The 17,094-nt window shown below is 41.1% G+C and overlaps 1 protein-coding gene across 4 annotated transcripts in view; it reads left to right on the top strand.

The window, feature by feature from the left end:
* Window positions 1-17,094, top strand: part of ahnak (AHNAK nucleoprotein) — a 55,901-nt gene that overhangs the window by 17,373 nt on the left and 21,434 nt on the right. For all 4 annotated transcript variants that reach the window (XM_087983812.1, XM_087983813.1, XM_087983814.1 and 1 more), the window contains exons 2-4: window positions 11,629-11,737; window positions 13,337-13,490; window positions 16,375-16,565. In XM_087983812.1, the coding sequence (XP_087839938.1) occupies window positions 13,337-13,490; window positions 16,375-16,565 (345 nt within the window). In that variant the 5' untranslated portion in view covers window positions 11,629-11,737. The remainder of the gene's footprint in view (window positions 1-11,628; window positions 11,738-13,336; window positions 13,491-16,374; window positions 16,566-17,094) is intronic.

Genomic DNA, 17,094 nt, shown 5'->3' with positions numbered 1-17,094 from the left:
TTCACTGTCTGTCCTGATGTCTGTTTATCTTTCACACCATTCTGTTTGGCTATCTGTTTTTCTGTTCCTGTTTTCTTTCACTTTGTCCATATATCCATGTTTTCCTAGCTGCCATTTGGTGCTGAAAAAGACACATTTTGTCAAACTTTTTGTCTCGCTTTCATCAAGACCATTCACAATGATACCAATTTGAGGTCGAAAAAAAACTCAACATTTTATTTCGAATCATGCATTTTCCGTGATGACATTTGCACCAACCAGTTCTCAACCAGTTAACATTCTCTTCTGATTTCGTAGAAAATGTTGGTTTGTCCTCTTGAATTGGTATTCTTACAAATTGTCCAGATGTGTGCAGGATGAAAAGCTTCAACAAAAATGTGCTTTTACAGCAAAACTCAAAAATTCTCCAACTATTGAATTTTTTTCTCTCTCTCTTAATTCACTGTTGGTTTATCCGTGATCTGTTTATCTCTCTCATACTAGCTACTGTTGTGTTTCTGTTTTTCTCTCTTTATCTCTACACTTGCTTTTCTCCCCCTGCTGTAGGAGTTCCTTTCCTGCCATCCTTTGTGGAAGCTTTATTCCCAAATCCTTCTTTTAAATACTTAGACAGTACCAGAGGTTATGTGGTAAACAAGCTTTCCTCACATACACAAAGCTCTTGTGTAACGGTTCAAATCATCTGCTTTTTAATTAAATTCTATTTATCTCGGGGACCAGAAATTGGTTCATAAGTTACATAAAACTTGAAAAGTGAGGGAACTGCTTATGATATTTATTTTTTTTTAAAACCCTTTGACATGTAGAGTATGTGACATATTACTGGGAGGGGTGACTCTTAGCAGAGGTACAGTGCAGTCACATGAAGTTTATCAACAACTTCAGTCCAAAAGGACTTTATAGCAGCGTTTTTGAAAAAAGATTGACACTCAGTCACAGAAGGAGATATTAAGGCAGGTGACCAAGATTTGGTTGAAGAGGTAGGTTTTACAGAGTCATAGAGATTAGATTAGATTAGATTACTTACAGTGTGGAAACAGGCCCTTCGGCCCAACAAGTCCACACCGACCCGCCGAAGCGCAACCCACCCATTCCCCTACATTTACCCCTTTACCTAACACTACGGGCAATTTAGCATGGCCAATTCACCTGACCTGCACATCTTTGGACTGTGGGAGGAAACCGGAGCACCCGGAGGAAACCCACGCAGACACGGGGAGAACGTGCAAACTCCACACAGTCAGTCGCCTGAGTCGGGAATTGAACCCGGGTCTCTGGCGCTGTGAGGCAGCAGTGCTAACCACTGTGCCACCGTGCCGCCCACGATGTACGGCATGGAAACAGACCCTTTGGTCAAGCATGGATTCACAAGAAGATGGAATTATAGAAATATAGATAGTTAGTTGTAAGATGTTCTGTTGAAGGTTTCAGATTTCCAGCATCAAAGATGTGCAGGTCAGGTGAATTGGCCACGCTAAATTGCCCATAGCGATAGGTGCATTAGTAGGGGAATGGGTCTGGGTGGGTTACTCTTCGAAGGGTCGGTGTGGACTTGATGGGCCAGCTTCCGCACTGTAGGGAATCTAATCTACTCTTTTGCTTTTGTATCTTGTAGGAACTATAAGTGCTAAAAGAGGTTACAACTACAGCAAGGGTTGAGGTCATGTTGGGGTTTGAAAGAGTGAAAACTTTAAAACTGAGGTGTTGGTGAATGCCCTTGTAGATCAGTCATTACTGGAATAATGGATATATAAAATTTTGTGTGAGTTAACATGGGGCCAACAGAGTTTTGGGTGATTGCAAGGTTTGTGAAGGTTTGTAGCTCAGGTTGAGGTTTAGGGTGTAGGTTTGCTCACTGAGCTGTAGGTTTGATATCCAGACGTTTCATTACCTGGCTAGGTAACATCACCAGTGGCGACCTCCAAGTGAAGCGAAGCTGTTGTCACCTGCTTTCTATTTATAGGGACAGGCTAAGCAAAGACATGCCAGAGAATTCCTAGAGGCCTGGCACTCCAACCACAACGCCATAAACAAACACATAGATCTAGATACCATCTATCAACCCCTCAGAAAAAGAACAGGAAATGACATCACCACAAACCCCAGGAACCCCATCCAGGACAAACATATAAATAGAAAGCAGGAGACAACAGCTTCGCTTCACTTGGAGGTCGCCACTGATGATGTTACCTAGCCAGGTAATGAAACGTCTGGATATCAAACCTACAGCTCAGCGAGCAAACCTACACCCTAAGATTTGGGTGAGCTTAATTTTAAGGAGGGTGGAAGATGGAGGGGGGGGCGGTGATGGTGGTGCAACTACCCTGTCTGGAATAGTCAGAAAGCATGGGTGAGAGCCTGCAGCACATAAGTTGAAGTAGGGCAGAGATGGGAGGCCGTTGTAGGCAGTTTTAATAATGTCGTGGATACTTCAATTTTTTTATTGTGAGTGTTACCATTTCTGTTGACTACTGTCCTTTGCAGGCATCGGTGGAAAAGAAATTCCAATCTAATAAAGATGAGCAGAGAGAAGGGAATTTCTGATGGATATGACCCATTCGGTCATGTTGTGAGTGAGCAGAAACATAAGTAATCTTTAGATTAGATTAGATTCTCTACAGTGTGGAAGCAGGCCCTTCGGCCCAACAAGTCCACACTGACCCTCCGAAAAGAAACCCGCCCAGACCCACTCCTGACTAATGCACCTAACACTGTGGGCAATTTAACATGGCCAATTGACCTGACCTGCACATCTTTGAATTGTGGGAGGAAATCGGGGCACCCGGAGGAAACCCATGCAGACACGGGGAGAATGTGCAAACTCCACACAGACAGGCAGGAATCGAACCCAGGTCCCGTGAGGCAGCAGTGCTAATCACTGAGCCACACATGATACTGTATAGTATTGAGCTACATTGAGGAATATGCATGTTTGTTGGGTGGGGTCATTAGGCGAAGCCAAGATCGTGCTAATTTGTGATACTAGGTAACAAAGCAGCCAGTTGATATTCTTTTGCTTTGTCATGCCTACTAAGGGCAATGTGAAGCTGGTCAGTAAGGGTTGAAATCTGCAGAGAAGGAACAGTAGGTTTAGAAGGGAGAAACTCTGTTGAAAGACGAAGGGCCTTGCAGCATAAAATAGATCAAGACATAGCAATCAGGAGATGCCAAGCTTTGGTTTGAAGGTCCAGTAGATTGTTGGCGGAATAAGAGTCATTTCTGGAACCATCTTGTTTGTTCTGCGAAGGTACTGAATCCTTGCTGGGCTATAGTTTTAGCCTTCCTGCCTGTTTTCTATGTATGAGTCTGATTGGTTGAGCTCACATCTTCTCACATGGATACATCTCCACAAACATCCATTCCCTCCACCACCAATGCTCAGCAGCAGCAGGATGCCATCTACAAGATGCACTATGAAAAATCACCAAAGTCCCATTTTTCAAACCCAAGACCACTTCCATTTAGAACGACAAGGGCAACAGGCACATAGGAACACCACCACCTGCAAGTTCCCCTCCAAGACACTCACTATCTGGACTCAGAAGTATATTGTGGTCTACCTACAGCAAATGGACTACAGTGGTTCAAAGAGGTAGCTCACTATCACTGTCTCAAGGGATGGGCAATAAATTCTGGCTTTACCAATCCAAGCAGTAGAGACCCCTGATGTTTGTCAGTGTTGATGCTGATGGACCCTGAGACTATCTTTTTTTTAGCTGAATGGCTGGATGGATAACATCAGATGTTCCCCAATTCTGACAATCTCAAAATGTGGTTTTAGAACTGATAGCAGGACAATGAAGCTTAATTTTAATACAGCATGTGTGCAAAACGAAAGGAATGTAGAAGAGTCCATTTGGGTCTTTGGACAAGTGACAGAGGGAAGACATTTTCTGGGTTGCAAGTTGAGGGAAGCGTGGACAACTTTATGAGTTACAAATGCAAGAGGACTACTAAAGAGCATCTCACATTCTGACAGCAATGTTGGAGTCTTAGGGTAGATATGATCTGTTAGAAAGTGCATGTTGAAATGTGCTGCTGGTTGACAATCACAGCTGTGACAGCCCTTGCTGAGGTACTCAGTGTAAATTATGTTGAAACCTAAAGGTTAACATGTCTAAATCATTGCAAGGACTATCTACAGTTACACCATTGTGTAATAAAACAATCTTTGTGCCGTTTGCAGTAAATTCTTTAAAGATCTATACTGCCAGTTATTAAACAATCAGAGGAAAAAGATAATGTCTCATAATGAGACCTTGACGCAATTGCCACAGTTTTACTGGTGAGATTGTCTGATAGCCTGAGTGGGTAAACCAAATTCTCAGTGTACAGCCAAACATTGGTAGCAACACACACATATTTATGGAATGGACACTTGGATGAAATTTTGAGGGATTGCCTTGCATACTTAGGTCTGCACCCTGTACAGATTTTAAATCACCATCATGTTTATGCAATCAATATTTTACGTTGAGGTCTTGGAATACTTAAGTGCTTCAGTCCTAGTGATAAATCCTGCTTGAAAAACTCTTAGAGTTTCCCGCAGACAGTACAGGTGTGAACAAAGCACTGGGTGTGTTGCAATATAGGCAACAACAACAAAAGATTAAACCTGCAAACTGATCCATGTCTCATACTAACTGTGCAGGCCTGGGCAGGTCTACATTTTGTCAACTGAGGGTTTGATGTTCACTCCTTTTAAACAAATAAGGACCTTAGACATGTTTTAATGCTGAGAACCCAGATTTGAACGCTGCTCTCAGGCGGGGTGGGGTAATGGCCTGACTTAAGTCAGTTAGGGAGAGACAGAAAGTCAACCAGGCTGCATGTGGGTACACTATTGTTCTTCAATATTTCCTGTTGCAAAATGTACGGAGGGGACTGGGCTACCTGTGTGATGGAATAGGCTGCCCAGACTCACCTGCAAAGGAAGACTTTGCATGAAGGGGCAAAAGAACATAAAATCATGTTCTTTGCAAAGAGCATGTTTGAAAGCAAGTTAGCAAATAAAGACAAAGTCATTTTCAAAAATAATTCATTCTGTCCATTTTAGTGGAATTACAGTTTAGTTTATCATTCGATGCCATGTGGCTGATTTTAGTTCTCAAATGTGATCAAAAGGCTATTGATGATGATGAGCAGATTGTTATGCTCATCGTCCCCTCTATTGATTTCAAAGTTAAAAGCAAATCAAGGAGTCAAAACAATGTATAGTATTTAGGTCCTGCAGGTTTGAAAGCCCGGGATAACTGGACAAGGATGTATAGGTTTCATTCAGCCCCCATATCAAAGTCACACATTTTGGATCCGATTTTCAAGTGGCTGTGGGGTAATGATTCGTTATGGGTTTGATTTCAAATTCGTGGCATTGGAGACTGTGTGGGTGCATGAAATCTATCAGAGTGAACCAGAAATCCTCTTGGGGCCAGTTAACATGCTCCATTGTTTTTTAACGTTATGTTAAGGGGGCAAGTCCACTGTATAAATCTCCATGTTTTCTTCTGGCAAATCTAAACTAGCTGGTGCATATTACTATTAGAAAGTTTATTTGTTATTGTGATTAAAATTATATTTGATAGACCAACTGGAGCCTGAGTGAGCAATGCACTATAACTTGGCATCTGTGGACATGTTCTGCATTGCATCACGCCTAGCCTTTTGAGGGATTTACCCAGTAAGGTAGTGGCTACCCCAGCACACCTCTTGGAAGTGCTTAACGCCTCTAAATGGGTGAAAGTGAGGACTCAAAACTTTGATTTTCCTGCTCCTCGGGTGCTGCCTGACTGGCTGTGCTTTTCCAGCACCACACTCTTGCCTCTAAATGGGTGCCAAGCTCACTTCCTGCCAATTAAGTGTGCATTCAAAAACAGCAGCTAAGATATGGGTTTGGGATCTGGAATTTATCTTGGTATTTAATTCCCAACCCCAGTTTGAAAATTAGTCCTTTACTATCTGTATAAACATCATAATAATATTTTCTGGTTGAAAATGTTCGTCTGAGAAACTTTGAGTTTAAGTGTCTTGGTTTTGAGGTTTTCACGAGTTTTCCATTTTACTGGATGAGCTTGGAAGAGACAGATTGCATACCCCTCCCAACCTCAGCACTGAGTAAAAGGAGGAGGGTAGGGGAATCACAAAATGCCATCTAACCTGACGTCCATACCCTTGCATTTTCCAGAGGCCATCAGCTTAAGTAAGTATCAGGAGCATTACCCCAACTATTCCCAAATCAACACATCAAAGAAGTGCAATGCTTCAAACCTAGGGCCCTTCGGTGCAGAAAGCGTAGTTATCTATGGGAAGAAGTGATTGGACCTGCTCACTTTTAACCAGAATATCCTGAAGTCCATGCCATTGTTTGTGATTTCACTCATTGTTGCTGTTTAATTAGTTCTGCTTTGCACCCCCTGTTGACGCAGGTCTGTCTCTACATTCCTGTTCTGCTTACCTTTAATCAGTCAAAGACATTTTTGTTTGAGTAGCCTGTGTTTCAGGAACTGACTGCTTCCTATGTGTATAGTGGTGCCGTTGTCAGTTCACACCCATCTTACACAAATAATGCTGTATTATATCAATCAAAGGTAACCAAGTCCCAATTCTATAATATTTCCTGTAAAGTCTTATTGTTCCTTTGGATTTTTTTTTCTCTGCCTTCCCTCCCCACTCTTGGGGTGGCCATTCGTCTCCATCTATATATTGAACTGCATGATAATTCTGCTTTTCATGTCAATTCCTGGCATCCACACTGAATCACTTTTCAAATTGAGTCGCTGGATCAATAAGCAGGCATGGAAACCTGGCTGATTTCCACTCCCCACCTCAGTGTAAGAGAAAACTTCAGTATCTTATCCTTCCCAATATTTATGTTCACTGTGCTTCAATACCCCTCAGTCATACTGTATACAGATTATGATTGCGGAACATGCTGAGTCCTGTTGTACCAGAGTCGACAGAGAACAGCGTTTGGCCATGTCTTGTGGTGGAAGAAACTCAAGTGCTTTACAACTGCTTCAGCTTTAATGCTGTATGAGATAGTCTATTGTTGCTGATACATGACTAATGCGCTCTCAGGCTTCTGTCACCATGTAGGAATGTGATTTGGGGTGGGTTTGTAGTCCTAGGACAGACAGATTGAAATCCTACCATAGCAGATGGGATACTTACAAGGCTGGGCAAGCAAACCGTATGCAATAAAGACAGAGCCTGTGCTGATATAGCATTTAATCACACTCTTTGTGGCATCTCAAAACACTTCACAACCAACCATCAGAAGTGTTGTTCTGTCAGCAGACAAATACAGACAGCTCAATTCCTGTGGAGGTGAGTAACCAGTTAATGTTTTTGGCATTGTTCATTGAGGGAGAAATGTTGATGAAGAGTCCTGTGGAAATATCCTGCTCTTCAAGCAGTATCTTAAGTTTTTTTTCTTTCATCTGAACAAGTGCTCAACACCTCATCTGAAAGACAGCATTCCTGTCTATGCAGCACTATCTCAGATTTGCACTGGACTGTTGGACCAGTTTCTATATATTAGTCTTGTGTAACTCAAAATGGAGGACCAGTATGGTAAAAGTAAATGGTTAAAGAGAGAGAGAGAGAGATATGATGGGTTTAACCTGAGGGTTACCACTGAAGGGAGAGTTTTAGGTGGAAAGTCCTGCAGGGGAACCTCAGCAGGTGCAGAACAGATCATTCCAGCCATCCAGCTGACTGACAGTGGCAAGAAAGCACACTTAGTCAGGTGACCTCACAACCTATTTCGAGTGAGTAAAAATCAGTCTTGCATAAAGGCAAATGGTATGATAGCCTTTCATTGCAAGAGGATTGGAGTTCACATGTAGGGGTGTCTTACTACAATTATATTACAGTTATAAGGAGCGGCCGATGGCCTGGTGGTATTATTGCTGGACTGTTAATCTAGCGACTCAAGTAATGCTCTGGGGACCCCGGTTTGAATTCTGCCATTGCAGATGGTGAAGTGTGAGCTCAACAAATATCTGGCTAATGATGACTACAAATCAATTGTTTGGAAAAGCTCATCTGGTTCACTAATGTCCTTTAGGAAAGGAAACTGCCAAGCTTACCTGGTCTGGCCTATATGTGACTCCAAACCAACAGCAATTTGGTTAACTCAATTGCCTTCTAGGAAAATAGGAATGAGCAATAAATGCTGGCCTAGTCAACGGCACCCTCATACTGGGAATAAATAATAAAAAAAAACGGGTGTTGGTAGGACTCCATCTGGAGAATTGTGAGCACTTTTCCAAACTGAGAGAGGATATATTTGTCTTAGAGGTTCACTTTGCTGATAGCAGGGACATCAGTACTGTCATAATGAAGAGAAATTTGTTTGATTATTATTCATTAGGGTTTGGAAGAATGAGAGGCAATTTATTTTACACAGACAAAATTCTCACAGGGCTAGAGAGACTAGATGTAGGGAGGATGTTTTCCCGGTTTGGGACTCTAGAATTAAGGGACATGGTCTCAAGAAACGGGATATACCACTTAGGACTGAAATGAGGAAACAATTCTTCCACTCAGAGGGTAGTCAACTTATGGAACTCACCACCACAGAAGGCTGGGGGCTGGGTCACAATATATCTAAGAAAAATAAATGCTTAGATATTAAAAGTATCAAGGAACATGGGTGAAAGTGGAAATACGACATTAAGTTAGAGGATCAGCCATCATCTTACTAAGTAGCAAAGGAGATGCAAAGGATCAAATGGCCTAATTCTCTTTCTAGTTTCTAACCCCAAAATGTTTGGGCTGGTGTTCTGAGTGACTCAGCTTTTATTTATTTTAATTTCAAGGCTTCATATCCAATGGTTTTCTTTTCCGGTCTCATGGCGAATTACAAATCCACGGGTATCTTTCAATACCTGAATCCCCAGTTCCTCATATATGTCTAGATAATGCTGGCTTGCCTGATGAATGTGAAAGATTCCACAACACCATTTAGAAAAAGTGCAGGGGAGTTGTCCCTGTTTTGAAGCATGAACTGCCAGAGGTAAAGGTGGACGCTGGTACAATTACAACATTTAAAAAGTATCTGGATGGGTATCTGAATAGGAAGGGTTCAGATGGATATTGGCCAAATGCTGACAAATGGGCCTAGATTAACTTAGGATATCTGGTTGGCATAGGACAAATTGGACTGAAGGGTCTGTTTCTGTGATGAACATCTCTATGACTCTAATAAGAGGCAACCTTAGAGTTCAAAGCAGTGTTGCAAACTCTTAAGTTGTTGAAAGATTGTTCTTTTGTGTTTGTGATAGTCAAAAAAGGTTTTAATCAGATTAAAGCAGGGTTTTGTCAAATTAGAAGAGCAGTTGTTGATTTAAAGTTGGCAGTAATAGGAGACTGGCCCCAGCACGTTATGCATGAGGAAAGCATTGTTGGATAATCACTGGATAGAACTGGAATTGACCCTTTGAAAGCTACATTTCCTTCACAGCTGTCAAAACACCAGCATTTTAATTCCCCAGAATATAACCAGTGCAAAATAATTCTGTTTCCAAAGCAGATTGTTCTTGTCTGGATTCTTTCTGAAGCTTTTGTGCTCATCAAAGTAAGGGATGTTTGAACTCAGGAAAACAAGACTATGCATGGACATTTAAGTCCAACTCCCAATGTCAATATTAAGCATTTCCTTCTCTTGAAGGTACTAATTCTTGCTGGGGGACTTTTCCTTGGCTGCTGTTCTATTACCATGCCTTGCATGGATGGCATTTCCTTATGAAGAAGAACAAACAAGTGATCATAATAGAATCACAGGAATGGTTACAGCATGGAATAAAGCCATTTTGTTCTAAGTGTCTATGTTGGCACTCTGTAAGAGTAACCTCCAAGTTCCACTATCCTACCATTTCCTTAGTTGTTTTCAATTTTTTTTTCCCCGCTTTTTCAATATGCCTCCCAAGAAAAGCAATCCATATTCTAACCATTCTGCAGAGAAGCACTTTTTCTCATGACATCTTTGGTTCTTTTTCCAACAGTTTAAATTGGTTCTGCATGGCCAGTAAACCCCATGGTGCCCATTACAGGCTAGTCTTATCCTATCCTTGCTTGATGTTCACATTCAACAAAATGACAAGTAAAGAAATTAGCCTTAGTTGACTTTGTCATGCCTTGTTTGAGATCTACTACTAAAGCCTACTTCATATAATCGATCAATTCCAAGTGTTGAATGGCAAGATGAGGCTCTCGCTAGTGAGTGACAAGAGTTCTATTTGCATACATTAGCATACGCTAACATCATTACTTTTATGCAATATTGCCTTATCAATATGTAGTCTCCCACCCTCCCACCCACTGGATTTAACTAGACAGCGAGAATTCTCAACATGAAAATCAGGGATAAGCTGATAAATCCAGCTCAATGCTTACTCTTCTAGCCCTCCGTCTTGACACCGGGCATCAGCATCTCAGTGAATATTCCAAGGACAATGATTCCATGCACCCCTCTCCACCAGGACCCCCAAGTCAGCAAAGTGGATGTCAATTTCCCTTTGTCTGACACGTCTGGGATAGTTAGGCAAAAGTGAGGAGTGCAGATTCTGGCATAGTTGACAGGAACTGTGCAGGTCAGCTGTGGACTCCAGCATATGACCAGGTACAAGTCTGGTCTTTAAAGATGGTGGCAATGCCAGAAATCCTGGGAGGTCCTAGCAGTGGCCAGTACATCTGCCCATAGTGAGTTGGGGAATTTAACCAGCGGGGTGCCTGTAGGAAGTGATAAGTGAGTTTGGGAAGATAGCATGAGAAAATCTGCAAGGGCTCATGGAGAGAAACCCTCCAGGAAACTTGCCAAAATTGACACTTTGTTGATATATCTATTGAATGGGTCTGTTTGACTCAATTAATCACAAAGACGTCAGGGGAGAAGCAAGATTTCAGGCATCATCATTGATCTGACAAACAGCAGGGTACAGAACTGATAGCTTGTGTAACATAATTTATGCTTGCTCATCTATTCTGCTGAAAGAGGCAGAGCTTTTTCTTGCAGTTAAGAAAATTCTGTATCATTTATGATAGATCGGGAGGTTTTTAAAGTGTTAGGAAACCCTTTGAATGCAGGAGCTTTCCCCAGGGAAAGTATTGATTGATCTTCTCAGATGTCCTGCTCAGGCTATTGGGGAGCACTGGAATAGAGTCACAAGTCATTGGTAAGGGTAGTGGTTTTCATTTCATTGCATTAGGTATACTGTTGTGACAATCCATCAGCTTTCTTAATTATTTTTTCTGGAGTCATGCAACTATGAAATGTGAGGGCACAGAGAGAGACCATTCAGCCCATCGTGTCTGGACCAGCTGAATAAACACTAACAATAAACTGACTGCCCATTCTAATCAACTATTAATTAATTTAGTTCTGGTTCCACTTTCCCGGAACATGACAGTGCTTCAGCTACAGACCCAGGTTGAGTTTCAATGAGTTGAACGTTTTCACCTCAACCACCAAACGGGGCAGTGAATTCCAGGCATCTGCCATTTTCTGGGTGGAAAGGTATTTCCCTATATAAATGTAAAACAAATGATCCGACTTATAGATGGTACATGGGACTTGGAATAAATCTCCTGAAACTTGCTGAATCGTGACGACTGCTCCTCTTTTTCCAGTGCTGTGAGCCTGAAGCAAGCACAAAAGTGAAGTAATATACCTTGCACCAACCAAAGAACCGGCAGCGATTTTGTTTCATACTTTCAGAGACAGAGAAACTGCACAAAGGTATGTTCTTTCCATTTGTCTACCCCTCAAACCCCATTGACACAGTGGCACACAAATGCGTTTGTGAACACACCCCATTCCAAGTACAGAGGAACCTCGATTATCTGGCATTCGATTATCCGTATTTCAGACTATCCGGCAAGATCGCAAGGTCCCAATGCTTGGCTAAACTGTGATATTAGGCATTCAATTATTCCAAATTTCAATTATCTGAACAAAATACTCCCCGCCCGTGTCGTTCAGACAATCCAGGTTCCTCTGTAGTTGCTTAGTTCAGAAAATACCAGCAGATCCCCGATGATCCACAGCTTATTAAGGATATTATTCCATGTGAAGTACATGGTGTTTATTTGGCTTTTAACAACCTACCCTTTTCAAAACTTAAATCTAATTGCTGTGAATTCCTTACCTCCAGGGTGATTAGAGGTAAGAAATATTTAAAGCCAGTTAGGTAGTATTTTTTGTTGCTGGGCAATTTAAAAAAAAGTTTGATACAACGCATAAGATCAGAAGGTGGAGTAAGCCCATCTGAAAACTAGATTGAGATACTATTATCATATTTTAAAATTCCAATGCCTGCATGTATTTTCTCATTACAAAGCCTTGTCCTATTGCCAGTCTTCCTATTTGACGTTCCTATATGTACATCGATAACTGAAACTGTTTCAACTTGTTACACCGTAATTGCACCCTGTGGACAGTGGGTCAAATTTTACATCTCCTGCATCACCTAGAAAGAAACACCAGTGCTTCAACTAGCCCCATACTTAAACATTACTGTAAGCTTTGTAAATTTACTACAAGAATGTAAAATTATACAAAATAAGGAAGAAGTGTATTCTTTAAAACTGAACTCTGGTGTTCCAAGGCACTTGAAGGTCATAGCTAATACAACAATAAAATAATCAAAGTAGGTTCTTGTGGTACAATGGTAGTGTCCCTACTTCTGAGCCAGGAGGCCTGGGTTCAAGTCCCACCTACGTATATCTCAATATCTTTTACAAGTTTGATTAGAAACCATTTATGTAACATTATCTAATACCAATCTCTCCAGGCAACAGTAATCGGGGCAGGGACAGAAATCCTGGCCCCACACCTGATCTGAGCACATTCCTTCCAGACCTGTGGGTCCCCAATTATTGGGCCCTGATGTATCCCACTACCCCATGCCCTGAATGTAATAGGTCCAGTAAGTACTTTCTGTACCTTCGTCAAAGCCTTCACATCCTTCCTAAAATGCGGTTCCCAGAATAGAAATCAAGACCCTATTGAGGTCAAGTGGTATTTTATAAATTTTAACAATTACTTACTTAATTTGATTCAGAATGCCCAATGCTTTATATTTTGTTAACGTGTCTTTCCATCTCCAAAAGTAAAAAAAGACTGTACCAGATTTGTCTCTTGCATCTGCTTTAAGTTTGTACCATTTATTGGCATTATCTCTATCCAATCTTCCCACACTTCAATGCATTGAACTTTGTTTTTCATAATCAACATAGCAGTGGTAATGCCCAGTTCAGACAGCCTGACATCTCACCTTCTAGCTTTCCCTCAGGGAGGAGGGATCAGCTAATACTTTACTGTTTCTGATTTTGGCAGATGGCAAAAAAGGAAGATGATTTAGATGTGCTGCTCCCAAGTTGGTCAGGAGCAGCTGCGCATGGGTTCAGTATAAGTGGTGGTGATGAAGGGATCTTCATCAAGGACGTGGTGCAGAATTCTCCAGCAGGAAAGAGCGGAGTGATGAAGGAAGGTATGGTTCGGCTCTGCATTGCTCGTGTTCCTTGCTCATACTATACCCTGGTTGTTGTGAGGATCTAAAATTTGAATTTAGGCAACAAAATATGTCAATTTTTATTACAAGAAAATGGTTTCTCGATTTAAAAGAATAAAATAGCCTGTGAACCATACTGCTGAACATACTGCTGATTTGCAGAATTAACTTGCAGTTCAAAGATAAGAGGACAATAGCGTTTTCATAAGATGAATCCTGACACATTAATTGACCATTTGAACTAACCTTGAACTAATACATGGCATGACAATTTACGTAAATTAGATATCCTTCTTAAAGAAAATACCATTGGATTAGCCTGTCTTCAATCATATCACCATATTACAGTTGATTGGGCTTTTTTTGTAATTAAGAACCCTTTCCCAGGAAATATCATTGGATTAACTTCTGTAAATCATGTCACCTTATTATATGTGATTGGTCTTTCTTGTAATTAAGGCTAAACTATTTCTTAAAAAACACATAAATCATGTGTAATTTTCAAATGTAATTGCGCAACTTCACCCCAGAACACAGAAGCTTCAATCTCTGTGTTGCTGGATAGAATTGCGTCAAGCTACCTTAATTTAATAAACTAATGAACCTTGCTTTTTGAATAGACTGCATTTGTCGATTCCTTTGACCGAACTCAAACCAAGAGGCCCCTCTTGAGGGGACGCAGATCTTCAGTTGAACACTCAAACAAATGGTTTGATTCCTAAACATAGAGACCCTCTTAACCCCACTTTTTTCCCAAACCAAACCTAATTAACTTCATTCTTGGAGATTTTGCTGTGATTGTTTAAACACCTTTTTAAAATTGTCTACATGATCAGAAACCTATCGGAAATATTCTGGGTTTAGTACAGTCCTACAGACTTTAAAGTGAATTGATGGAATCTCCCTTGACCAAGTTTGCCATAAATTATACGGTGCACTATTTTGTAAGGATAGAACTATTAGTCTATAAAATCCCTACGGTGTGGAAACAGGCTATTTGGCCCAACAAGTCCACACAAACCCTTCAAAGAGTAACCTACCCAGACCCATTTTCCCTACCCTATTACTCTACATTTACCCCTAACTAATGCACATCCCTGAACATTATGGGCAATTTAGCATGGCCAATTCACCTAATCTGCACACCTTTGGATTGTGGGAGGAAACCAGAGCACCCGGAGGAAACCCACGCAGACAAAAAGAGAACATGCAAACTCCACACTGACAGTCTCCTGAGACTGAAATTGAACCCAGTTGCAGTGAGGCAGCAGTGATAACCATTGAGCCACCGTGATCAAAAATTAAACAAAACTTTAATGTACAGCATCTCCTGCCTTTCAATTACCCCTTTGCACAGGTAAGTAAGATAATCGAGAGAAACCTTGTATTAATTATAAAGCTGTACAGTAAGTTGTACGTGCAGAGAGTTCTCACATTGGGTGGGGGTGGGTGGGTGGGTGAGGGTCAAGGGGGAACATTTTGATGTGGTAATGGCACATTCTAGGTGTCATTTTAATCATGTAAGAGTATGGTACCTGTCACAGGATTACCAATTTATGTACACTAAATTAATGCTGGTACTGTCTTTACCACCTGGTGTGTACAACTGGACTGGGTGGTTGGGAAGGAGAGGTTACAATGCCATGTAATATTTTCAAAAGCATCCTGTCCTTCCCAACCCCAACAGAGAAAACAGTTGAACTATGTATTATGAAATATGTTATTTTACTACAATAGCTGGGTCCATTCAAAACTGCAAAGTTTAATTGTTGTGAATTAAAAGCCAGTTGAGGTCACTCAATTAGGGAACTTTGGAACCTATTAGTCAGTTTTGGGCCATAATTGATATTATGTATCAATTTTCCTCTGCTCTTGACAAAAGCTACAACATTATGAGATAACGAATACTTGGTTTCTTTAGGGTCGCTGGACCTGAAATGTTAATTCTGCTTTCTCGCTACAGATGCAGCGAGACCTGCTAATTCTACTTTCCACAATTTATTTGCGCTTCTGCTTTTCAGCATCTGCAGTTCTTTGGGTTTTCTGCACACTCTGACTCCTGATTAGGTGCAGATTTCAATGGCTGTCTGTAATACTTCATCTAGTTGAACAAGACTTAAGTCCATGAGTGTTGGCAAGTTGTTCAGCATCACAACCAAGCCACAATTCTATCCTCAACTAATGTCCAGAAATACCTCCATATTTCAGCTGGAATCATTTAATAGAGTTCACAGTGGCACGAGTGTGTTTCAAATACTGCAACTCACCAACAGTACCAAACACCACCTTGCAGTCCCATGAATTCTACTACGTAGAAAGGGCAACAGATACATGGGAATACTGCCAGCTGCAAGTTCCCCTTCAAGCCATACATCATGCTGACTTGGGACTATATTGCAATTCCTTTACAGTCACAAAGTCAAATTCTAGAACTCCTTTCCTAACATCACTGTGGATGCCCTGACAACTCAGAGACTGCAGTGCTTCAAGAAGACCACATGCACCGCTTTTCTCAGGGGCAGTAAGGGGTGGGCACCAAATGCTAGCTGAGTCAGCAATGCCCACATCCCATGAACAAATAATAAAAAGGTATAGGTTGGGGCAGTGATAATAATGATAGCTAGTTCTGCCAGCTCAACTGAGATTATTAATGCTGCACAGACTAGGAACTGTTTCTGTATATCATAGATTCACACTAGACAGTACTCAGTTTTGCAGTTTTAGTCCCAATCAGCCATATTACTCCTGACTATTCTGAGTCAGGGCTGAGCTTGGCTTTTATCTTGGAGTCTCTTAATGCTTTCAAATGTTCAGAGATTTGAAAGGCAATGGATAAATGTATAAACATGACCTTTTTTCTTAGGTGACCAAATTGTGAGTGCAACTATCTACTTTGATGACATGGGATACGAAGAAGCACAGAAAATATTACAAACTGTGGACCGACACACTGTGGGGTTGAAGCTGCATCGAAAAGGAGAAAAGCTTTCTCCTGGGGGAAGTTATTCATGGAGTCCAGATCGACCTGAAGCTACAAGTCCAGATGCTATACTGGTATGTACAATGCATTATAGAATAAAGTCACATTATAGTTAATTAATGCTTTCATTTACAACTTGGAGATAGAGAATGATGCTATTTTTATGCTGCATACAAGTTTCAAGAAAGAGTGAGTCTAGAATATTTGAAAGTCCTTAGTTCTGTGGGACACACTGCATGGCACATTCTGTTGCACAACTGTACCTCCAAATATGCCAACAGTTTCAAAGTAGCATTTTTTTAGCTTTATTTTTGGGTGTAAGTGGTGGAAATGTGGGATTGAAATATGAAATAAGTAATGACCAGACTTCCCAATTACTCATGAATAATGCAGACCAGGAAGGTGAAGATTCCATCCTGAACTGTGCTGAGCAGGTTATTCTGAAGGTAGGGGACACTATAGTTGGCCTCAGTGTCTGAGTAATGAAAGGAACACTATTCAGGGTTCCTGCTCCTGATTGAAATGAGTGATGAATGCATATGGACAGGATGGGGGCTTTCCGTGTTGGTTCCCACAGTTGAATAATCTGTTCACACATAGTCA

The sequence above is a fragment of the Chiloscyllium plagiosum genome, unplaced genomic scaffold (genome assembly GCF_037043375.1).
Source record: "Chiloscyllium plagiosum isolate Xiang-an unplaced genomic scaffold, Cpla_swu_hap1 HiC_scaffold_46, whole genome shotgun sequence".
Lineage (NCBI taxonomy): Eukaryota > Metazoa > Chordata > Chondrichthyes > Orectolobiformes > Hemiscylliidae > Chiloscyllium > Chiloscyllium plagiosum.
The sequence above is the reverse complement of the archived record's forward strand: the minus strand, read 5'-3'. Positions and strand labels throughout refer to the sequence as shown.